At 40.0% G+C, this 25,995-nt stretch overlaps 1 protein-coding gene across 2 annotated transcripts; it reads left to right on the forward strand.

The window, feature by feature from the left end:
• The first annotated feature begins 5,660 nt into the window (after window positions 1-5,660).
• On the forward strand, window positions 5,661-25,130 carry loxl1 (lysyl oxidase-like 1). Of its 2 annotated transcripts, none has more exons than XM_040129655.1 (7): window positions 5,661-7,157; window positions 12,108-12,216; window positions 13,170-13,307; window positions 20,303-20,459; window positions 20,765-20,860; window positions 21,282-21,397; window positions 24,481-25,130. In XM_040129655.1, the coding sequence occupies exons 1-7, from the start codon at window positions 6,053-6,055 to the stop codon at window positions 24,485-24,487; spliced, it is 1,728 nt and encodes a 575-aa protein (XP_039985589.1). In that variant the 5' UTR covers window positions 5,661-6,052; the 3' UTR covers window positions 24,488-25,130. The 2 variants fall into 2 exon arrangements, with proteins under 2 accessions (XP_039985589.1, XP_039985673.1); XM_040129739.1 differs by having other exon boundaries at window positions 7,125-7,157; window positions 12,146-12,216.
• The last annotated feature ends 865 nt before the right edge of the window (window positions 25,131-25,995 follow it).

Consider the following 25,995-nt stretch of genomic DNA (forward strand, 5'->3'; position numbering starts at 1 on the left):
TCTTTGGGAAACACATGCTAATGGAATTCTCCCTCTTGCATCACTTGCCCCCACCCACACCACCTTACCTATCTTGACTTTGTTTTCCCTCTGTTTCTTTTTGCTCAATATCTCCTGGCAGTCGTGGTGGTGCTTAGTGTGTACTAGAGGTGCCCACAGACAAGGGGTAGACACTTACTATGCCAGTCACTTCCTTCCATCTCCATGTCCCTGAGAGACCTAATTGATATTCCAAAGCAGAGTTGGAGCAGCATCTCAGGCTCACCTTAGTCATTAGTGAGCCCCACAGGGCTGTTTGTATTATAATCTCTGATTTAGATTGTGTGTTGTTTCCGTGTCCTTCCCTCGAGGTTGAGCTGTGCGTGCAAAAGGACACCGTCGTACGGGATCGGGGCTCAAATTAGCCTGTGCCTCTGAAGTTTGCATCCGAAATAAGGGTTACAGGTCGAAAACTCACACTTAAACAGACAGATCGGATGAGCAGATTAATACCCCCTGAGTTTTGTCACAATGTGTGGGGAGTGACCACCACCATTTAAAGGTGCATCTGAACATTTGTATATTAATGAAGGAAGTGAAAGTGCTCATAACTCATCAAATCTGGTTTATTCATGGAAGGAGCGTGAGAAGAATAATAAAGTCTTGGGATCCTCCAGTGCATACTATCTACTGTATTATCTGTTAATGGATACATGAGCAAGGTATATGTGCATGTTAATGTGCATCTGTGCTTTGTTTAATGACATGTTTTGTCTCATCAGTCTGTTACACTCTGGTGGATTTTTCATCAATGTAACCTATTCATCAGCACCGAACATGCACAGATTTCCTCCACAGCTCTTGGTTCCCTTGGCTAACCTAAACCAAAGTTCAACATCAATCACATCACTCTCCTGCACTAATGTCACAACACTGGGGGAGGGCAGCCATTGTCAAGGCAATGTACAATACCTGTTAGGCTATTATCTCTCTGTGTCCTCCCTCCTCCATCCTTACCCCCTGATTTACACTTCATTAGGTCAATGGCATCCAGAACTGAATAATCTCACCCTTTTAGTACAAGGTATTTAGAAGGTTCTGTGAACGTGGTGCCTTAATTACAGATAGAGTTAGGCCATATGTCTTTCTTTAAACAAATGCATTGCCTATGTAAGTAAAATATTACAGTCATATGAACTTTTTACGTAACTTTCTATTCATTTTTGGCCAGCAGTAGGTGTAAATGTGGTGTAAATACCCCGTTTATTGTTGCTCCTTCTTTTGCAGATGCTTGATGATCCAGCTGCTTAAGAGAAAAATCAAAATGACATAAGCAGCACTATGTCCAAAACGATCTCACTGGGAATAATCAAGAAAATCTTGGTGTTTACAAATCTTCATAGGGAGGGAGTTGGAAACCCAATTTAATTGACTTAAACCTGAGAATATCATATAAAATACTGGGGGTTTTCAACCTGGCACATGCACAAAATTATATATTTTGCTATAGTGTGTACTATGAAGGAGGAGGTATTGTCTCACAATATCCTAGTCTTCTAAGCTGCAGGCTTATTAGCTTTTACTGTATCTTGTAATGTTGAACTTTACCCATTACGTATAATCACAGCATGCATTTAGGACCTCATAAATGAGTCCTGATGTTGTGTAATCACATTTTACAAATATGCTCCAAATGTAAGGGCAACATAAAAAAGCTAAATTATGAGTATTTTCCAGAAAAGTTACACTTTGTTACAATACACTTGGGGTCAAACAATTAGTCAATTTATTTAAAAAGGAGGATCACATGCTTCATTTTGATTCTGTGATAACAAGAAAAAAAACTTAAAATCGCTCATTTGATTGAAGGCATTTTTATTCTTTCTGTCTCCTGGTATCTGATTCTGAGCCAAGAACAGAGTGCAGGTGCATGACTCTCCTTGAATGAAAATGAAATTAATGGAAAGCAGGTGGGTACTTCAAAGGCTGACTGCTCCAACAGTATGACCAAATGTGCTTGCAAACACCAACCTCAGCTGTTGCATCTCTGCCATGGAGGAGTGAAAGTTGGGACTGTGAATGGAAGTACTTACTTAATATTTGAGGAAGCGTAGAGTGAAGCAGATAAAGGAGGAAAGAGATACAGATTGTGTTTCAGCTTTGCCACCAGTCGCTCTTTATGACTGCTACAATCACCAAGTGCTTACTAGCTTGGACTCAGATGATATGTTGGTGTACAGTTAGGCATTTTTTTTTTTCGTTTTGTGTCCATCTCTTGTGTTTAATAACAAGGTGTGTCTGAGCAGTTTAACCGACTTATTTTACATCACAAATCAAGTCAATGCTCCTAAACAGCAAAGGCACCGCATTCCTTAATGTTCGGATGTAATAATAATAATTTAAAAGAGATCCTTGCCATGCCCCAAAAATCATGTGGAAAATAGCTGGAAAAGGGCCACAGAAAAAGCAGCAACAGCAATATTTCAATGTTTTTCCAGCATATTACAGATTACAGGAGGGGAAGTTCTAGGACAACAAAATGTTGAATGTGGCCGATTCTTAACCGACTTCAGGAAGGGGTTTATCGTCATGTCTGACATTGAATACACCAATTTAGGCATCGCAGAAGTCTTGGTTTTTAAAAACATGTTTGCTGAACTGTAGCTCCATTGTTCCATTTTGTATCATTTACCACAAATGCATGGTATGTTAGGTATGTGCAGGGAATGAGATGTTCTGCACTGGCAGCCAATATAACTATTGTAGTTTTTCCTATATGTTCTTCATCTATCTTTTATTTGTTTATCAGACAGTTTCATTTTTGGAATAAGGAAGGATCACATAAGCATATTGCAAAACACAACTCTTGCAACATCTGACAGCTGCAAAGTTGAAAGATTTTTTTTCTATTAAGAAAGAGATTTTTCATAATTATGACATCTCTTCTCTTCATGTGGTCTTGTGTTGTCAGCTGTCAGAGTTAGCATGACATCTGCACTGTGTGAAACCAGTTTCCATGGAGAGCAGGTATCTCTTTTGACAGGAAAAAGTGGTATCCGTCCTGATTAATACACATTTATCGACTTGAAACCTTTGTCACTTTGATCACAAGACTATGTTTAGTCTGTGGTTTCAGGTAAAGACTATGTAGTACTCTATGTAGCAGACTTGACTTCCGTCTATAGGATGCAGGATAAGGCCACAATATTAGTTTGTACAGTATTTATGTTTGATAACCAACCAAGTCAGTTTATTCAATAGAATTCTGGACTATAATCACAGATAATTTAGTTGTAACATAACATATGAGAGCTTTTACCTACTATCTACATTGGCTCAGAGGATGAACATAGTTGTAAGCATATAAGAGCATCCCTAGCTCTGATTCTGTGCAGCTAAAGGTTGCTCTCAGCAGGATGCCTACTCCCTGGGCTTTCCTCCTATGCTGCATAGTCACTCAGATCAATGCATTCTTTCACCGTACTTCACAGGGTACATGGTGTTTCTAGCAGACAGGAGACGCACACAGCAGTTACACAAAAACAACCAGCCTTGCCTCAAAACTTAGTCAAATCTATTTGGAATGTTTCAGTGACAAGATTTCAAGGCATTCTGGGGCTCTCTGTTGGTCTGCCTCTTTAAAGCAGCAATTTCTGTCTCAGAGGACAATCCCCTGGGATCAATCTGTAATTAAAAAAAAAAACCCTCAAGCCTAATATAACCACAGAAAAGTCTAAGGGCATGTAAGACAAACGCAAGGAGTAAGAGATGAAAACACGACTGGTCCACAAAAATGAAAGAATCCTGGCTTTGAAAAAGCACCAAACAGTGGGACAGTGTAAGTTCAGAAGAATGTGACACTGTTGTTCCTCAAGGAATTTCTCCATTTTGTGTCACTTTGAAGTAACTCTCCCTCATAAGGTATCGCTAAAAAAAATCTACACACACTGTAAGAGGATGGTGAGAATAAATCAATAAAATCAAATAAAATAAAAAATATAAGCTTGTCACTTGGCAATTGAATAGATGCTAGTGGTAGTGTACTGTTAATGCTGAATATACAGTACAAGCAAAAAAGTGGTCTTGTTGATGTCTCAGAAATCCTTAACCTGATCTAATATTTATCTTGTACAGCAAAAGTTTTATCTAATATTTTGTATGAGCAGGGTGCATTTCATAAATAGGCTGACTTACAAATGCTCACACTGTTTCCATGATAAAACTTTTTAATAGGCCATTCACTGGCAAAAATAACAATCCTCGTTTTAAAATAGAAGAAAAATACATTGTAGATTTGTTAAAATATTTGATCTTCAGTCATGAATAATGTCAGCCTTTTATAAATGAGTTTTGAGTCATTTTATAGAAGTCTGAGGAAAAAGCTCATGTCTGTAGAGCCAGTTGTGATGTATATATAGTAATGATATCATATCCATATTGATGCACTCTCATGGCCAACCATTTCCCCCGAAATGATCCCGGTGAAGCTTCACTTTGCAGTTTATTTGCCTGTTTTCGGGGGAGAACGCATATTGAAATCAGGTTGTTTTTTCAGGATACTGTTTCAGAGAGACAAAGTGAATATTGACTGCTACAGCCCTGTAGGACTGTTTGCTCTGTAGCACATTGTGGCCGTTGCCCGTGCAAGCCGTTCCAAGGGAAATACCTTACAAACTGCTGACTTTGATAACAGGGTGAAACCTGATTCTGTCTGCTTGCATTCTATCGAGGCAAACAGTAACCAAGCTGCTTTAAATCCCACCTGAACTGTGGTTACTAATGACTTGTCTCTAAAAACATTTGTGTAAATGAGGGTCTCGGAGTGCAACAGTGCTTTGATAGTATTCACAGACAACAACACACGCAGTGTTGTCTTGCTGGGGAGCTCGGCATGTATGCATGTCTTTTGTGCATTCAGTGTACTACAAGCAGCAAGGGGAATGATGGGTGGAGAGAGGTGGTGATGTGTGTTTGTGTGTGTGTTTTTAGTGGGAGGAGGCCTTTGAACACTTACCTAATTGACCCCAGTTTGATATTTTTTAGGGTGGGGTGTACAGAACACATTTCCCAACTTATCCACCACATAAACAGATAATTGTGTTGAAGGGGTGACATTATTTCATTCATGAGGTCATGTTGCATATTACCAGACAGTACATTCTGATATTTGCTTACTGTTTGTACAAACACACAGAGGTACTGTACCTCAACAGTGCTTTATGTTATATTTTACAGTACGATACAGTTAAAAAGAAACTGGTGTGTATTGCGTGGATTGCATCAGTGGCTCTCTGTGACAGGATGCCCCTGTTACAGATTAGGTCATTTCCCATCCGAACATGGTTTTTGTCATTTTTAAAGGTTTAAAGGCGTAGCAACAACATAACAAGCCCTTGAAACACCTGTCAAAAAATCAAGATCACAGTGTCGCTATCTAGGCTTTTACAAGATGAGAAAAAGAATTCAAGCCACTGAAAGTGAGATGTGTTATACAGTATGTCTGAATGCTTTTGCAGATGGTAATGTTGACTCTGGAGCCCTGGCTGCTGCAGGCCAGGAAACATCACTAGCACTAGGGCCATGTGGGACCTCAGTTTTAAAGAAAAAAAAAAAGTTTGAGATTTTTTTCACAGCCCATTGTAAGCAATCAGGCAAATACAAGCTTGCAGCCGTGCAGTGCACAGGCACTTCTTTCCAGAAGGCAGAGAGCAATGCTCAGTCTACTGACAGGCGAGCCAGCAGACCGACAAGTCAGGACTCATTCTGATAGCACTAACAGACGGTAACACCACCAGTGGGTCTTCTGAAGCCCACTTTCACTCTCCTGGGTGTGATTGCTCCTGAATGCACAGTCAACCTCATCTACTGCTGGCATTGAAGACCTTCAGATGCACTCAACCACAGGCTTACTTCTCAATCCTGCATCTGTCTCAACACCCACACCAAAGCTGTACCCGCAGGAAGAGGATACACATGTGTTATTGACAGAGCTACAGGTGGTTTGAGTTTGATCCTCTGGTGGACTGAGAGGGTTTTTTCCTGTGTGGTGAGCTGTGGCGTCTTTGGAGCCAGTATGTTGCCTATTGTTGTGGCATGTTTGGTATTCATCCTGCTGGGCTCAGGGCAGGCTCAAGTTGCCACACTGACTCAGGGGCAGAGCCAGAGTCGGGGCCAGGGGCAGGACAGCTCTGCCACTCCATGGAGGCAGGTGATTCAGTGGGAGAACAATGGCCGGGTGTTTAGCCTGCTGAATAGTGGAGCTGAATATGTCCCTGCTGGGGCGGGGGCCCAGGACAGAGGTCCCAGGGTGGTTGTGGCAGATTCTCGTCCACGCTCTTCAGGCAGACCTCAGGGAGGCAATGTACGCCGACAGGCTCCATCAAGAGGATCCTCTGAGACTGTCCGTGGGCAGGCAAGGCATCCTTTTGGCTTCGGGCAAGTGCCTGATAATTGGAGACAAACCGCAGGCAGCACTGGTGGTAGCCAGTTCCAGGGATCCTCTAGCACTCGCTTCAGACCATCCATAGGCTCTTCATCTTCATCATCATCTTCTTCATCATCATCTTTCTCTTCATCCACTTATAACTTACCATCCTACCCACAGTACCCAATTCCTCAACAGCCTCCCTTCCAACCAGTACCTTATGACCCTGGTTTTGTGGAGGGACCAGTCAGGAGCTATGAACCTCCCTTTCAGCCTGTTGTCGGTGGAGGCTATGGTGGTGGAGGGTACACTGCTGGCCGGGCTCACACTGGAGGAGGTTATGGAGTTGGTCTGGCCCCAGTGCTCCCAGGCTCTCCCCCTGATTTTACTGATGATGGCTACCATTACTACCAGTCTTACAGCTATGGGCCCAATCCTGCGGTGCCTGCACGTGCTGCCCAACCATCATTAACAGATGGTCTGGACCACAGATACACCCACAGTCTCTACAATGAGGACACTGCACCTGCCGTACCTGCCCCTGATGCCAACCAGGCCACACCCATGATAGTGGACAGGACAGGATCAGCCGGTCAACCACAGATCAGGAGCCCTCAGTATGAGCAGTTTCCTCCTTTTGGAAGACCCCAGCCTCCTTTCCTGCAGCCCATTCCTCCAGGCAGAAATTCTCCAAACTCGGCCCTTGAGAACCCCAGTATGAACGTTGGAAGCGTGTACCGACCAGAACAGAGAGGTACAGTAAGCTGTCTTTTTGGGTGTTTGTGAACTAACACAATGTATCCTTTATTTCCAATTTTATTTCCAGTTTGGCCAAATTTTGATAATATCAGGAGGGGCTGTAACACATGAGAGGAGTGACAGTAGATGCAGATTTTGAGCAATGTGTTATGAAGCACTTAAAACACTTCACATTTCCAGTGGAAAAATGGAGCGAGTCCACTTGTAGGCATTCAGCCAAGGTATTTCTGTCTTTGAGGCAGAAAATGAACAGCTCGCCATGTGATCTCTGTTATTGCTGGAGATATGAATTTGAAATATGTAAAACCCAGGGGTGTAGTGATCTCACCACCCCCTCAAGTACACAGTCATGTTTCTCCAATATTCTCCTTTCATGTTTTTCAGATATGTGAAGTAATCAGAATGAAACAGCTGCCTAAAATTCAGCTGCTTTTTCAGTTTACAAACAAAGTAAAGTGGACACAAGGTTCGTGTTTTCCCACTTGTATGGTTATTGAAACCAGGTGTTGAGCAAGCCCTGCCAATGTACGGAGAGCACACACAAGAACCACTGTGTTTTTTGAAGGGGGGGTTCTGTGCAGTAAGAAATAAGACTGGTTCGTGAGGCTAATGGAGTTTGGTAATGGTGGTGGTGACCTCATAGGGGGTCCGGTGACAGGGCGGTGGTGGTGGGCAGTGGCTTGACGACAGGAGAGGGGAAACAAGGGGGGGGGGGGTACAGTACTTCACTACTCCTTGAGGGGAAGGGGGATTATGGAAAGTCCCAGTTACACATGGGGTCCATTGCTTCAGTTACAGGAAATCAAAGAAATATTTAGGCAGACTTATTGGGGGGGGGGTGTCAAAACATGCACTACCCTGACTTAAAATAAAGGTTCTTGTAACATAGCAGACAGTTTCTTTGAAAATATTGGAAATTTATCATCTTTATTTTATTAAGATTGTCACTGAGCTAAGGAGGAAAAAGTTCTCTCTTAAGTGTATTGTCCATGGTGAGGAAAAAAATGACAAAGCTAAATGCAAACAAGGTGAAGTTTTTCTATGTTCTGACTGCCGCAGGCTGTGTCTAGTCTGAGCTGAGAGGAGACGAAGACCTCCAACGAAATTCTCAGACACTTAATAATTCAGAGTTACCTTCTGTTTTACTCGGCGATCTGCCTTACTGTGCAGCAGTCTCTGTAGTCTGCTATGTGCCTTGCAACCATCATTCATTAGACACTCGAGCGCTGGGAGCCATTTCTACAGCACAAAAAGCCAACATATGTGCAGATGCCTTAGTGCTCTCAGTAATCATTATGATAAAGATTCAGCCATTGGGAGCTGTTGAAAAGTTTATATTTTAATTGTTTTGCTTCATGGCACAGCATTAAGCTCTTACAGTACTGTAATAACTATTGTGTTCTAAAAGTTTAAAATTGACTTAAAACATAAGTTTTATACGAAAATTTCAAAAACAGTTTTGAGTTGTATCAGAGGAAGTAAAGAAGACACATTGAAATATCAAAATAAACAAATGATTTCAATGCCCAGGCTCATGAAATAATTCAAATAAAGTCAGTCCATCTCATCATGTGTGGCTGCCTAAGGTCAGTGCATAAAAACATGCAATTAAGCACGAATAGAATCAGGTTATAAGGTTAGCATGGGTGCACAAACTGATAAGCATTAATATTAGCAATCAACCATATAACTGAAATGATTAGGTTTAAGGTCATGAAACAAGTGTCAGTGCACAGCCACTGCCATACATTGCTTTATGTTGTCAAGTGTTTCCACAGACAACCTGTTAACAGAATCACATGCTGTGAATATGGTTTAACACTCATAGCAGAGTGTGGCAGAAAGAGAGCTAGAACTCTACACAGTGTACTGTATGTACTGTGTGTTCAAAGTGTTAAGCACATGGATCCTTTCACCACATGTGTGAAAATTGGAGCAATCTATCAATTCTGCAAGTGTCTTCTGCCCCACATTGGCTTTGACATCAGTCTGCAAGGAACTTGGGTTGGTAAAGAACTACAGTTTGTAAGAGGACAATGACCTCAAGCCTTGTGCACTTGGCATGAGGTGCAAAACTAACCCTGTCTCCCAGAAAATATTTTTACATATTACTAAATTGTTTTCCCAGTTACATTGTGTGGACAAATGTAATCACTGCCTGGATTATGTTGAGAGGCAACGTTTTTTTAGAGTGATTGAAGTGCTACATTTCTACCGCACAAGAGTCGCAGGGAAGTGGTTGGACAGTGACACCAGAGCCCAGCATTGTATTTTAAGATCGGATATTTTGGCAGAAAACAAATGAAATACGTTCAGTAACAACATTTTTGCAGCTAAAGAAACAGCATTTCCTTATTATGTAATAGAATACTTAATCTGGTTGGCATTACTTTTCTTTCAAAACATATTTCGTGTTCCACATTAGTTGAGCACAAAACACTGGTTCTAATGCTAAGACTGAAGAAGTGGAAGTTGTGCTCCTGAATCTCAGCCATGCTTTATTTTCTTTTTTTTTTCTGAGAAATCCCTACTCTGTAAACTAGGAAAACAAATAAAGAACAGATTCTGATGAAAAGTTAGTCTGATTTACAAACAAGTTCAAGGGCATTTTTTTCAGTGTTAGTTGTACTCTAACTGAGTTAGGTATTAGGCTGCTTAGAGGAATCTGATTTGGGCTGTGCAGCCTTGGTGACGGTACGCTCTCTGTGAGTGTTTTCTAGTTTTGAAAGTTGCAGTGTTGCAGAGGTTTTTGAGTAATGAATTGTTTTTATGTAAATAAAAAGTCTGCATGTTGTCCCAACTGTGCCCTTTGCAGCACATTGTCATTTCATTTCACTCTACTTTACCTTCATATTCACTGACAAAGCCAGCGGCGGTTACAGGTTACAATAATTAGTCCATAATTGGTAAAGAATCATTCATCAAGGCAGTTGCAAGGCAGCACCACTCATTAATTTTACCATGATATCTTCAAATTAAGAGTGAATGTTTTAGTACCTCACCATTGCTGAAATCCATCTGTAATATTTCAACTGACCATTAAAAGTAAAGTGGTTGATAATCATGAAAATAGATAAGATGAAAAAACGTTTATTGCAATAGAAAATAGGGTATAAACTGTCTGACAAAGGACGCTGTTAAAGTAGAGTTTACCACACTGATGCTGTTATGATTTTTGATTTTTCATTGTAAAATGACCTTGATGAATTCCAAGTATTCCAGTCTGTCAGTCCTCTGCAGCTAACCAGCCCATAGCTTATAGGAGGAGTATATAGAAAGGGAGCTCACATGTCTTTTATTATGCTATATTAGATGGTATAAAAAGCCCGGCAAGATCCAGTTTCTTCTCTCCGTGCCCCACTTAGAATGTAATGTGTGGCTTTGTCACATGGTGTCGAGAGCTGATCAGCTTTGGCTTCTCAATACAGTTTATCCCTCTGAAAGAGACCCAATTTCACATTTCAAAAGATTAGAGGGCAGAGAACAAAGCCTTCCAAGGATGATGAGAAAAAAACAGAGTCGAGAGTGCTGTTGGAAAACCTCTGCATTTCATACTGGTCTTACATTGTTTACATGGTCTGCCCGAGGAAGCTTCCCCCTGTCCTATACGTCTGCCTCAGAGAGAGCTGTCAGATGGGATGTTTACACAACGCCCACAAAGGCAGTGCCCTTATTTAAACTTGCAGCTGGGGGGGGGGGCCTCACTTTGTTGTTAAATAAATATAAAAGAGGAAACTTCCTATCTGGTTTACATAAACAGACCATAACTAAAGTCCTTCATGCTAGCCCCAAATCAAAAGAAAACATTGTTTAATCATCCATCTTCTTTTCCATGGTTAAAACATACTACAACAGAAATTAAAAGTTGTATATCATTCTTATGATTTTATTAATGCTTCCAGGCTTAGAGGTCAGATGTTTTGAGTTCCAGTTACTTGAACAATCTCACATTAAAACATGTCTGGCCTTTTTGAGCTCGACAGACAGGGTTGATAAGCTATGCCAGAGACTGGCATGGCCTTTATTGGGAACGGGACAGAAAGACATTCACTCTGACAAGTCAGGCCTGCTTTTCTTTTTTACTTGTTCCTCATGTTTTCTGACAGACTTGGTCAGTGGCCCACTTTAAAAACAAGAGTGGAGTGAGATCACTGTTTTTTTTACCCTGGCAGGCATGTTCTCCCTTTCTGCGTCGCTGTCTGGCTCTCTTACTGTAACTCTGTGCACCTATGCCTTTCTACATCTCTTCATCTGTGTGACTTTTTTTCATAAAGCAAAGTATGAAAAACACAGGCTGCATTGCAGCAAGCACTCCTGTGATGCTGTAGATCCAATATTTCCAAGTTTAGACTTATCCCCGACAGATATGACTAGTCATCCTATGTTTTCTATGTTAAAGGTTAAGCTGAAGTGGCACTTGCATATTAAGATTAGTGTCATGGAAGATCACATCACATTAGCCAAGAAAGCAAGCAAGTAAAGTAGTTAAATTTTCTCCCTAATAATAAGATATATTTGGTGGAAAACCAAATATATTAAACACTGAAAATGAATACACTGTATATGTGGTTATATGTTTCTTAGGTTTTCGTTAGATCCAAATGTAACCCTTGTGCCTGCCACCCCAAACTCACCCCTGTCTGAGAGGCATATGAGCAAAGGCGTCTCATTAGGAAACCATGATAACAATCTGGAATGCACTGTAATTAGTGGCCAATGGCTTTCTCTCCAGAGTGACCCAGTCTTGAACTGCGGGGCCTGTCACTGCATTGTTGCCCATCATATCCTCCATCAGCACCACCATATTTACCAGATAATAAAAAAATTGATGACAGAATACGAAATAGCTCACTGGCAGTTTCGGGTTGACCTGTCATTAAATGATCAGTCATTGACGTTTGATTTACTTTTCAATATAGGGTGAGCAGTATGTCTGTCTTTTCAGGTTTGCCTGACCTGGTTCCTGATCCCAATTATGTCCAGGCTTCCACATACATCCAAAGAGCCCACATGTATTCCCTCCGATGTGCTGCAGAGGAAAAATGTCTGTCAAGGTAAACCCAATTGTGGATGTACTTTACTGGCTTGCATTTCCTTATTTATACATCTCTTCACTTTTTCAGTGGGTTCATTCTAATGTCGCAGTATCATCAATGTCCTTGCCCCTGTGGGTTCTGTTTTCATGTTAGTGACGAATGTTCTCATTTTCATGGTTTCTGCAACATGTTAAGGGTAGCATCGTGGCTCCGTGTTGAGCTCAGTCCAAAGACAATCAAGTTAGGTAAACTAAAACAATAAATTGTGTTTCCTGTCTTAACGTAGCCTTCATAATTGTACCCATTCTGTGCAATAATATCTGAAAGAAATAATGAAAAAAACTGACCGACAGCACAATGTAAGTGAACTCAATACTGGCCACCTTCAGGGATATAGGCTGCTGTTAGTTTCATTTCTCTGTGCTGGTGGATAGCATCCCCTGAGCCCCGGGCCTGGGCCCTTTGACTATCTCTGCACTAAGGACACTATTGAAATAATGGACGCGTGCTGTCCACATGGCTGGTCTATTTGCCCTCTTCCCATCACAAGCACAGCCATCCTTCAAAGCCCTTTCATATCCTGTTTGAGTTTCCAGCAATCACCGACAGATGGGCTGTTGTAATTTGCCATACAATCCAATGTCAACAATGGCCACAAGACGAATGGCTTAGATCTTCAGTGGTATTGTGAATTTGAAGTTGTGCCTCCTCTTTCACAAGAAAAAGTGAATCGTGCAACAGTGTTCCCTCTCCCCATGCTGAAATTGTGGAGAGATGGTTGTAATCTGTAGAATGAATTATTTAGTAGATATTCTCCTGCCTCCAAGCCTCTACAATCCTGCTCTTTTTTTCCCCTTTCCCTGTTGTAGTTATGAGAAACAGACATGCCAACATTCTTTTTCCAGCCACTTTTGCAGTTTCTCTCACTGTTTTTTTTTTTTTTTGTCTTGTTGTATGTGTCCGGAATTCAGCTCTGCCTATAGCCCTGAGACCACCGACTATGATGTCAGGGTCCTTCTGCGATTCCCACAAAGGGTGAAGAACAAGGGTACTGCCGACTTCATGCCTAACAGGCCACGTCATACCTGGGAATGGCATAGCTGTCATCAGTAAGTGCTTAATACAAAAAAGATTTTACCCAATCAGCTAGTCAGCTGTTGTCTTAAACAGGGAGCTAGTTAGCAAACATTTTTATGTAGATCTGATTTTATTCATACAGAGTGTATTTATGTCTGTATACATGGGCTGGTATATCTTGATCACTTGTAAATATTATAAAATGAGTAGATCTGTTTGGGGATCGATTGTATTGTATGTTCTAAAAGTCGAAAACTCCGGCCATGGTGAATGTTGAAATTGTGATTGATAATATTCCGTGAATAATATTTAATTAATGTACTGAACCATGATTGACGATGATTTGCACTCGATGGGCCAATCAGGATCAGACTCAACTTTTCTCTCTGTAAGGGGCTCTACAACTCTACTCTACACTCACCAAGAAAACAGCATGTAGGATACCAGGGTGACACAAAGCAAGACAGCTTCACATTTGGTCATAGAATTAGGGTTACAGTATGTAGCCAGTGTGTTATTTTACACAAGTACTGACATCTCACCGACTTCATAGGCATAAAGGCAGCGTTGATGGCCAGCATGACACACTATTCCAAAGCATGGCTTGTCATGGGAAGGTGTAGTCCGCTTTCAGTTCAAACTAGAGGTGGAAATCATGAATCACTTTGATGATTCAAATCACTTCATTCATTTCAGTTCAAAGATTCATAGTCACTGTTTATGTTGTTTTTTCCTACACTAAGTGGTGGCATCAACATAAGTGAGCACACAATCATTCAAATGCACTTAAGTATGTACCACGACGTTCAATGCACTTAAGTATGTACCACTACGTTCAGTATGTTGCTAGTCCAAGCTGTCACCTTCATTTCAGTACAAAACTAGCTTATATATGCATTGTACATCAGTTTAATAGCCCACTAGCCAATTATTAATGCCAGAGTTAGCAGATTATGATTGATTCTGTGACTTTTGTGGTCTTTTAATAATGTGAGCTGACAGCGGCACTCTCCGTCACCACTGCTAAGAACTACTGATTCGCTCAGTGACAATGGTGATTCATTTTGAAACTTTGTTGATGAAGATTTATTTTTACATGTACTGAACACCTCTAGTTCAAACCTAAATGACCATGTACCACACAGGAGCAGTAGCACTCACCCTCTCATCTCTGGGAGTTGGATGTAACTCAACCTAATAACCCCAGCTGAATTCATTCTATCTAGGTGGACACCAGAAGAAAATACTTAAGTAGTGAATAAATTTGGATGTAGCCCTGTTTTATTAAAATTAGGGTGCAGTTGCCATTTCTCTGGTGATGGTCCATCCCACAGACATAACTTTGGCACTAACATTTTAAATGCCTGGGTTCATGATGGGTTTTCAGCTAGTGAAAGTTCTCTGTTGAAGCAGAACATTGTATTGTGTTTGGTCCATACCAGCACACCTTTGCTGCTCAGGAACAGCCGGAAGTGTTGGGAGGCACAGAGCTGTGAGTCCACATGAGTCCATGTGAGTCCAGAAAGTTGATGTGGCACATGTCAGTGTCATTTGACTGAAGGTGAATGCAGATTGGGCTTCATACTGCCCTGTAAGTCCCATATTGTGCCCTATATGCTTACAGTGCAGGAAAAGTCAAGGCTTGCCCTCATTGGCTGAGAAAGTACAGACACAGAATATTCCTCTAAAGAGGAGAGGGGTTGTGGGGTGGTGGAAGCGGTCAAACCTGTGGAGTTCATTTGAGAGCCAACCCTGCGTGAAATTGAACAACAGGACAATACACTCTATATTCCACATTACATGAAAAATGATGGTATTTAGCAATGAGGGTTTGATCAATTCAGAAAGCAGTTTTCTCATTGTGTCTTCCTCAGTGGACAGATTTTAGTTGGTTTAGAAAGGCAGTTCTGGCTTAGATTGAATATCTCTGGGGCACTGCTGATGAGGTGATTCTGAGGGTATTGTCATTGTTTTATGACATTATATTCCATGTATACTGGCTCTTATTTCTGCGAGTCCAGCCTCTCATGCTCATGCCAGGCTGTGCTCTACTGTCCTCATCTTAGAGGAATGTTGACTATCTGTTAGGAGATTGGCAGTGTTGTTGCTGTCTGACATCAGTCTGCATTTACACAGTGGTTCCCAGGGGGCAGAAAGCCAAGGAAATCATTCCACTGGCTGCGTGATTGGAATGGCAAATCAATCAATTTTTCCTGTCAATCTGTGACACCAGATCACACCGCTGCTGAAGTATGATGGCATGGATATGGGTTACTGGGACAGAGTGTTTGGTTACAAAGAAATCTCTTTAGGGGAAGAAAATCTCTAGCACAGATTCTCACAATAAACTTTCCTGCCCTACATTTTTATCGAATAAGCATTGTGGTTGACAGTTTTGTTTTACAATACATTCACTCACCACTCATGTTTCTCACTTCAGTATTAGAAGAAGAGAAGGGAACAGCATCCTCCTGAGTATCATGGGCTGGGAAAATTTTGGAATTCTGTTAATTTTTTTTACCCAATTGGAGACAGAGAATTCCATGTAGAACTATTTTTTTATGTCGAGTCGAGTGTGGGAAGCATGGGACGTCATTAAAAGTGTTTGGTTTAATTTTATTTAACAAAAGTTAACAAATAAGTTCTTCAGCTTGTGCTTTATATATCTCAGTCAACTTTATTAAAGTATGTGACCTTTGTGCTCAAAGGTCATGGCTTGCTATTTGTGCAGGTGCTTGGACATATGTCTTCATATCCTGGTTGCACTTCATGGAAGGCAAATGTCAGACCACTGTTGGACTGTTCTCAAAGAACCTACTGTAGTCCTCTGTGTTTTACAACCCAAGCTGTGATCTGAGAAACCTTCAAAGTCTTGTTTGTTGCAACACAAGTGGAAAATGACTCATGACTATGAAGAAGACCTGGAATGTTTTGAACATTACGATTACAAGCTATTCTTGTTAAATCTTTTATGTGTCCTTCCAACACTACATTCTCTATAGTTGACATAGTCAGTGAGGGGATCCAGGAATCCAAGGGGGCTGAGGACCTTTCCACTCTCAATCTTTTTCTCTGCTTCCCGTACTCTGTCTGTTTCACACACACACATACACACATATACTGTAGATAATCATCTCAAGATTGCCACTGAAATTAATGCCAGGTTTGAGAACACAAACAAAGACTGTGCTTCAAAATTCCAGGCCCTCCAGTTCCCACCCTGGTTTATACACATATGTGAATGTATAAACATTCACATATGCAATGCACAAATTGCATGTGTACCCATGTGCTGGACATGGACACAGACATTGTCATGTCAAAAGAGACAAGAGAGTAATTTATGCCCGTAGTTACAATAAAGATAGATAACAGCAGACAGGTTTCTACCTGAGAGTAACTTCTAATCGGTTGCCTCTCTTATGGAAAGAATGAGTCCTTGAATGGTCACTTGCTCCATCTGTGGAAAGTACCCACTTTTCCTTCCAAGTCATCCTTCAATCTTTAATGACTGTTCCAGTAAAAGCTGTTGCTATGTTGAAACATGGGCCATGAAGTAAAGCGAAGGGGCAATATTTATATAGTCTGAGTTTGTCTGACTGTAAGAGATCCAGCGCTTACCTCACCTGCTACAACAACTAAAGTCAACACCACTTAAGTATACTGTATGGAGCAATTTAAGTGTCAGTTAATAGTTGAAATAAATACTTTCGATAACTGCTAGAAGGTGTACTTAAATTCTTTGATCATCATTTCAATTGGGTGCCCCCTTTGAGAAGATTGTCACATTGCTTTAGGCAATTTTGTATCTAAAAGACTGTTGGGGTCATTCATACCTGGTTAGCTCTCAAGTTTCATCAGAGCTTTAGGAATAATTGTTGTGCTAATTCTTATGTGTGTTGTTTATCATAAGTAACTTTGGTAACATGAAAGAAAACCCCTTTATTGAAGATGAAGGCTTGATTTTTTTGAAAAATGGAAGGTACAACCTCTGTATGTTATGGGAAAATAGGTAACTATATAAACTAATATGTACAGACTTCCGGTATCCTAATCAGCAGCTAGAAATGTACTTTCTTATTCATGGTTTTTTAAAACAAAATTGTTATAGTGTTTTCATGTACCTCAAATGAGGAAATATGGCAGCTGGTGATTTGTCATGTTCATACCACTGAAATACTTACTGTATGTCGCCATCTACAATGACTGCCAGACAATATGATGATATACGCTTAATATAATGATGCACTTAGTTGTTACATGGTTGTGATATAATAACATATGCTGTAGACACTAATATTGAGCATTTTGTCAGTATGGGTTGAACAAAATATTATAAACATATAAAACATTTGATACATACAGTGCAATACAACAGCATAATGCAATACAATAGCCTGACAACACATTCTCCAAAATAGCCACATAGTTACATAAAGATAGAATTTATTGTTAAGCTGCTGCATTTGATTGCAATAGATTTGGCTATGTGTAAATTTTCAAATACATGTACACAGAAAATCGTACATACTGTAGAAACTTTGCTATCTGAGTTATACACACCAGAATTCTCACTCTTAACATACTGTATTTTTTGTGCTTGAGACAAATGATGTAATGACTGGAAACCTGACAGCCAGGCTTTATATTCAGTGGTGCTCCACAGCCTTCTCTATAGTTACTCAGTTCCATGAGGTTTGTGCCTGTATTCACTCCACTTATAGCATACCACTTACCTTAAGTATCAGTGCTGGAGAAAAGCATTAGAAAAACACTAGAAAAGTATTATTTGCTGATGTTATGGGGTGTTTTTTCCCATCTGTTGACCACATAGCATCACTTGCTGCTGGCTGAGCTCATATGATATAGTATATCTGGTATAGCGTATAGTCCACATCATTCCCTATAGTAATGATTTTATTCAGGCAAACATGGCTGTTCAGACATGTACACACAAGTTTACAGAAACATGTATCCCTGTGAAGAAAAAAAAAAACGTTTAAAATTTGCATTTGCAGCATTTGCAGCATTTACTAGATGCATCCATTTATGAAATAAATAAAAAATGTATTTTAACAACATAGCAAAATTCAATCATGTGGATGAAGGAAAACAAAGAGGGCAGATGGGACTGTAAGGTAGTTTTATAATAATTTCATGTGTGTTTCAATAACTCAGTTGTTACCGCTGCTATGCATAAATCCATCAAAATAATGACCAGAAGAAGAGCTTTTCCTATCAACATGGAATTTATGTTGTCATTGTACTCAATGCAAATATGCAATTGTTAACATGTACAACCATTAAGTGGTACATGCTAACGGCATGGTACAGCAGGCTTGTAAAAAGTGAACAGCATCGCGGGAGGGTTTGAGCCGTATAGCAGTTAATATTGCAGATGATGTCAAATGGACCAGCTCACTGGCAGAGTCACTCACCGAGAGTCACTTGGTTCCTATTCCGGTTCAGCTGAGATGATCAGTGGCCATGTGCATCCAGGCTTTCCTAAGCTGCTAAAGCTGTGCAAACACGAACAAACACACTGAAACCAGTGCACAAATACACTCTTACAATGATACACACACAAAAAATGAATGGGCCCGCACACTCAAAAATAACCACAAGCGCGCACACATACACACACACACACACACACACATAAATGCATACACAAAAACACCTCTGATCTTGCCTCCTGATACAAGCTTATTAACAACATTCATACATCATTAGGGTGTTAATGTCGTGCTTAAGGAATACTTTATTGTTGCCAATAATTAGTATCCACTGTCCTCTGATATTTAATGATGTGTTAAGTAAAGGTGCAACATCATTCCCTATAGTAATGATTTTATTCAGGCAAACATGGCTGTTCAGACATGTACACACACACACACACACACACACACACACACACACACACACACACACACACACACACACACACACACACACACACACACACACACACACACACACACACACACACACACACACACACACACACACACACACACACACACACACACACACACACACACACACACACACACACACACACACACACACACACACACACACACACACACACACACACACACACACACACACACACACACACACACACACACACACACACACACACACACACACACACACACACACACACACACACACACACACACACACACACACACACACACACACACACACACACACACACACACACACACACACACACACACACACACACACACACACACACACACACACACACACACACACACACACACACACACACACACACACACACACACACACACACACACACACACACACACACACACACACACACACACACACACACACACACACACACACACACACACACACACACACACACACACACACACACACACACACACACACACACACACACACACACACACACACACACACACACACACACACACACACACACACACACACACACACACACACACACACACACACACACACACACACACACACACACACACACACACACACAAGCACACACATACACACACACACACACACACACATAAATGCATACACAAAAACACCTCTGATCTTGCCTCCTGATACAAGCTTATTAACAACATTCATACATCATTAGGGTGTTAATGTCGTGCTTAAGGAATACTTTATTGTTGCCAATAATTAGTATCCACTGTCCTCTGATATTTAATGATGTGTTAAGTAAAGGTGCAACATCACTTACAAAAATGCTAACAGATGAGGTCAACAGATCTAATATACAGTAAATGAATGGAAGTATTGTAATAGTTACACTTAAACTTGGATAAGCTAAATTTAAACAAAATTGCAGTGTCATTACAATATAAGATTAATAAAATTCATAAACTTCTGCTTAAATATTGTTGCTTAGGCACACATGACATAACAGATTAACACTAAAATAAGCTTAAACTCTTTGATTGTTTCATTTTTGACTACATGCCCAATCTTTCGCTTGTTCTGCCAGGCACTACCACAGTATGGATGAGTTCAGCCATTATGATTTGCTGGAGGTCAGCACTGGCCGTAAAGTAGCAGAGGGTCACAAGGCTAGCTTCTGTCTGGAGGACACCACCTGTGACTTTGGTCACCTGAAGCGCTATGCCTGCACTGCTCACACTCAGGTAATACATGAGTGGAATGTGACAAAAAACATTTGTTTGCTGGTCACCTGGAATACTTTTGGTACACTCCACACAACATGCTTTATCAATCACCAGGCAAGTATCCATCCGCTGTACTTATGCTATCATAGACTAGTGTAACTTCAAAAACATTACAACAATGCAACAATGCAACTAATTATTGGTCCACAGGAAAAATAAGTAAATTGTTAGAGCTGGATTTTATTCATTTGCCTGCTCATGTTTTACTGCAACATATTATATATACATTTGAACCTCTGACTTAGAATTCCTTGTTTCTTCAGGGTCTGAGCCCGGGCTGCTATGATACATACAATGCTGATATTGACTGCCAGTGGATCGACATCACGGAAATCCAACCTGGAAACTACATACTAAAGGTAAGAGACAAGTGAGGACCTGGTATGTACGGACATAGCAAGTTGATGGACAGCACAGGGTCATATGTCATGGAAGACAGTGAGGGTCTAGGCTCCCAAAACAAATTGATCCGGGTTATAACCAGTTTTAACGGTCAGAAGTTCAGAGGTTTTTATGTTACCAGTTATAGAGCTACTAGAGTTCTTCAAGTTGCAGCACTTCATACTTCGTGGCTCAGTGGCACTGGTTTCCCATTCACCACACTGTCTATTTTTCATGCACATTTTATTTGGTCAATATGGCTTCAAGATGATTACATGATTGTGTTCAGTGTTATTTATACCAAATACATTCTTTTTGGGCTAATGGGCCCATTAGCTGTTTGTTGAGATTTAGTGATTATGATGAATTGTAATTTGCCTTCTGTCTTTTTGTCACCAGCTCCAGGTTAATCCCAAATTCTTGGTGCTGGAATCAGACTTCACAAACAATGTGGTCAGGTGTAACATTCACTATACAGGACGTTTTGTTACTACGTCCAACTGCAAGATAGCGCAGTAAGTAAAACAGAATGTACAGTTTTTGGTTGATAATTGATTTTACTGGGAGATTGTTCATTGAAATTGTAATGTTCACAAAATCTGCGGCTTGTTTGAAAAAAATGTCATTTTCAGATATTTTTTGTAGAATGGGAGCTGAAAGGCAAACCGTAAATCAGGGTTTGTGTCATTTTCCCACCTATGAGTTACAGTGAACCACATGACAAGGTGGCGGCTAAATGTAGTTTTATGGAGAGCCTCACAATGTTTTGAATTACTTAGTGGACTTAATGGGTTCCTAGCTGAAATATTTGATGACTTAATGCATTATGTTCTCTAGTTAAAATTAATTGCCTCTGATACTTTCACATTTTCCCTCAAAGGGAGATGTAGGGGTGTTGAAAGTTTCAACAGTGCTATTAGGAAGTGTATCTTTGCACTCAGAATTACTATTATATCCTCTTTAAATTACTTCATATAGAGAATGGATACACATGGGCACAGTATCAACAGGTTCAAGTGCTTTAGCTGGTCTCTCTTAGTTTCACTGGTACAGTGAAAAAAACACTTATATAATACACTAATATAGTATGTTTGCCAAAGCATTTCCAGAGTTCCAGAAAGCTGAATATAATGGTTAGGTTTTTAAAGTACTGACACCAATAAAAGCTGTGCAGATGCTAAGAGACCTACTTCCATCATTTAATTCTGATATTTTAACAGTTTCTTTATCTGAAAAAATCCACTTAAATTATATTATGTCCAGACTAATATGGTTTTCATTTAAACACAAAGATTTCAAACAAAATAGCACATCAAAGTAAGACTTGCTTCTAATAATTAGCTTAGTTTGGATTTGAAATATTTCTTTGATGTACTGTGTGTTTGTGTACTATTGCTGATTACAAGACAGCGGTGTTGTTATTGACATGGTTTTGTTTTTCTGTTAAATGGCAGCGCAAGTATGAAAAACTGATTTCATTAAAGGTCTCAATACAACAGAAATGACCATAACTAGGCCTGTCAAACTTTCAGTTTCTCCACATAACAAAGCCTGCATGAGGCTGTATTTGTTTATTTTTTTATCCTTTCCAAAACCAAAAACTAGAGCATTCCACAACCTTAACCTTGTGTTTATTTCTGCAACCATGACGACACAGCACCTCTAACCTTTAGGAAGTAGTTTTTTTTAACCCAAACCATGATCTTTTCTTGAACCTAACCAAGTTGTTTTTCTGCCTAAACCTAACCAAACTGTGACTGTTCCACAACCTTAACTGTATGTTTATTATTGTTACCATGACAACGAAGGTCCATTACACCTGTACGTCTGGCACGCTCCTATGGGTCATATCCAAGGGTAGGCACGAGCAACCTATATAGTCAGAATGGATTACATTGGGTGTTTATCAGCGCTAACGTAAGCTGCAGTCATTAGCATGTCGGGCTAAGGAACTTACTACCAACAGTAGTGACCAAGCATACATAACTTCAGAAGCTAATGTACCTACATTTGTGGGGTTATAGGTTACATTTAAAAAAAGCGCGTTCACAGCTACCAAATCCATTGAGTTGTATTTGCCCCACTGTGTGAAATCTGATTCTGGAAGCTAGCAGAGAGAGCCGAAATCATGACATCACATCTCGACTAGCCTCTGTTGCACTAGCTTCTGTAACTCAATGCAGTCTCTCGTTTAGCATTTCTTTCATCAGTCCTTCTGAAAAAATGATGCGTGTCCCTGGGGTTTACTGTCCATACTCTTTAGACAGATCAGCATCCACTACAGCATTTGCGATAAGAAAATGAAACATTCATGATTTTAACAAAGTTAAACAATGATTATTTTTTGAGCACAGAAAAAAACTACCGCTCCCATGAAAAAAACTACAAGTGGGTACTTCCGTCATCTGACTTGGTATTGTCCATATCCATAAAACTCACTACTGCTTTCTTCTAAAGTTATTTTTAACAGCTTCCTAGTTGTAGTCTCCACTGCCTAAAAAGTTTTACAGCATTCAGTCCTCTTTGTCCTGCTGTTATTAAATAAATGTCTGTAATAGCTGCAACCCCTTGAATTTTTTTCAAAAAACTATTGTCATTGTCTTAACATAATGCAGCAACATGACATACTGTTGAGAAAGACTCTGGTCCAAGGATGTATTTTTACTTTATTAGCATAATTACAAATCTCAGTGGGATATTGAGTCATGATTTGCAATTGTATTTAGCTGGATATAGACTATGCCGTAAACCTAAACTTTAACAAGCTACCATTAGCTTAATAAGCTAGCTAGATAGCTGAGAAAAAGAAAAATTCATTTCAGCTGGCAAAATAAATAGTCACAGGCTATAAATGAAAAACCTTCTGTCTGAAATTAATGAACCACAGTTTAAAAATTACAACACATTAGTAAATTAGTAAATCTACCTTCGTTATCACTATGACCTGTATATGTGCCATTCCTGTACGAGAACGAAGCAACTGTAAGCTAACTAAGGTGGTGGGACTTACAATCAATTGCAGTCATAATAACAAGAAGCATTTATGATTTTAGATCAAATTGCTACCTCAAACTCACAATAACTGAGAAAAAACTTAATGTACCAAAAACACCTGTATTGTGTGAGTGGCTATTTTGAATCATGAAATGAACACTCAGAGCAACAGTTGGAAGCAACAGAAGAATGTCAGGTATCCATTCATTTTTGCAGTAATGGTCTATTCATCCGGTTTAGCCAAACCCCCTACCATATGGTGGTGGTAATTCACAATTTTGCACATTTGTTTGAGATTGTGTACAGTTTTGGTATTAAAGTGTGAACATACCACTACTATATAATGTTCCAAAGGTATTGAAAATGTGAACAGAAAACAAAATTTGCATGTAAATGGCATTTTTAGATAGACCTGCATGCCATATGCACTTTTGTAATTCATGGGATCAAGATGGTTAATATCAGCAACCATTTTGTTTAAGCCTAGTCAAATTGTTCAATACTGTATGTACAGTATCTCATATTGCATCGAAATCCTTCGCTGAGTCTGGAACATTAAAGTTCCTCTAACAGAAGTGTTATTTGTTCTCTTTTTATTTTACAGGTCTTGAACAGGCACTGGAAGGCTGCCACACTAGAGTGACCCTGATTGCTATTCCATTGAAATGTGAATGGAATCCATTTGTTGTTGGTTCATTGTTGATGTTGTTTGTCTCTACTGTTTTGTGCTGTTTTGGTATCCTGGACCCATGGCAAACAAGGACTCCACTGGCACTGATAAGAATGTAAGGGTTTGAAAGTAGACACACACACACCTTTGCATAATGCGTATTGCACATTGATATGCCAATAATGAACCAATAGTTCAGATCCCTTCAGTCTACGTTATAATATTGTCCAACCAACTATATTTCTAATATTGCAACTCTATCAGTCTGGTTTGGTTACCTGCTTGGACATGTCACTCAAAAGAGGTGTTTACTGTATCTGCACACAAATATCTGTGCACACCCACCATAGAGTTGCTTTGTTTTAATTATAAATAAAGCGTGAAGTGGTGCCGGTGCGGAAATGAGTGGGTCCAGACAAGTCGGGGTTCAGCAGTTATCCAACAAATAAAATTAGGGGACAAAGTCTTCCCAAGTGCATTCATCCAGCGACTCAGAAGAACTATAATGGTTAGGGGTTTTTTTGTTTTGTTTTGTTGTTGTTGTTGTCGTTGTTTTTGTTTTGGTTTGGTTTGGTTTGGTTTGGTTTGGTTTGGGGGTTTTTTTGTTTTGTTTTGTTTTGTTTTGTTTTGTTTTGTTTTGTTTTGTTTTGGTTTGGTTTGGTTTGGTTTGGTTTGGTTTGGTGTGTTTTTTTTTTTTTTTGGGGTGTCTTTTTTTTTCCTCTCCACTGCCTCAGTGGGCCAGGCTAGGATACTGTGATTCTCTGGGCACATCCTGTTTAATGTTGTGTTAACAGCAAGAGGAAGAAAGCAGGTCCTATTTTCATTTGTCAGCTCCATCAAATTGTAAGTCAGCATAAAGACAGACTGTCAGTACTGTCAGTACTGGGTGGTGTACTTCTCCAAAATCTTGAATATAGGCATTGTGTCCCCATTCGTCCTTTCTTATTTCAGTAAAACAGGAACAGGAAGCTCAACTGGCAGAAAAGGGTGCTTTCCATAAAGCAAGACTCACAGTTTGTAAGCTGTATGTTTACATTGTTTTGGGGTCTTTTCTTTAACTACCAACACTGGTCAGATGGCACGTAGGTCATCTATACCTTTTGAAGAATGTATATACAAATATTCCACTGATGCATGACTTTAATGATGGAGATTATTTGGTTGTAACTGATTTTACTTTGTTTATCCATTTTGACCTGTTACTGTAAGGTGTGAAATCTAATGAACATACTACATATTTTCTTGATAATCTGAATAATTCAAATAGTATGTGTTGTTGTAAAAGACACTACTGCTACTGCTTAGTATTATAATGCAGAGTGCCAGAAAGCCGTCTCTACCTACCTCTCCAACTTAGTGAGCTGTTGTTTCCTGTTAAGTGATTGGTTTCCATTGGATGACTGTGGCCTCCTACCACTCTGTTGCAGCACACATCTGAAACCCTCAAAT

The sequence above is a fragment of the Xiphias gladius genome, chromosome 1 (assembly GCF_016859285.1).
Source record: "Xiphias gladius isolate SHS-SW01 ecotype Sanya breed wild chromosome 1, ASM1685928v1, whole genome shotgun sequence".
NCBI classification, from domain to species: domain Eukaryota; kingdom Metazoa; phylum Chordata; class Actinopteri; order Istiophoriformes; family Xiphiidae; genus Xiphias; species Xiphias gladius.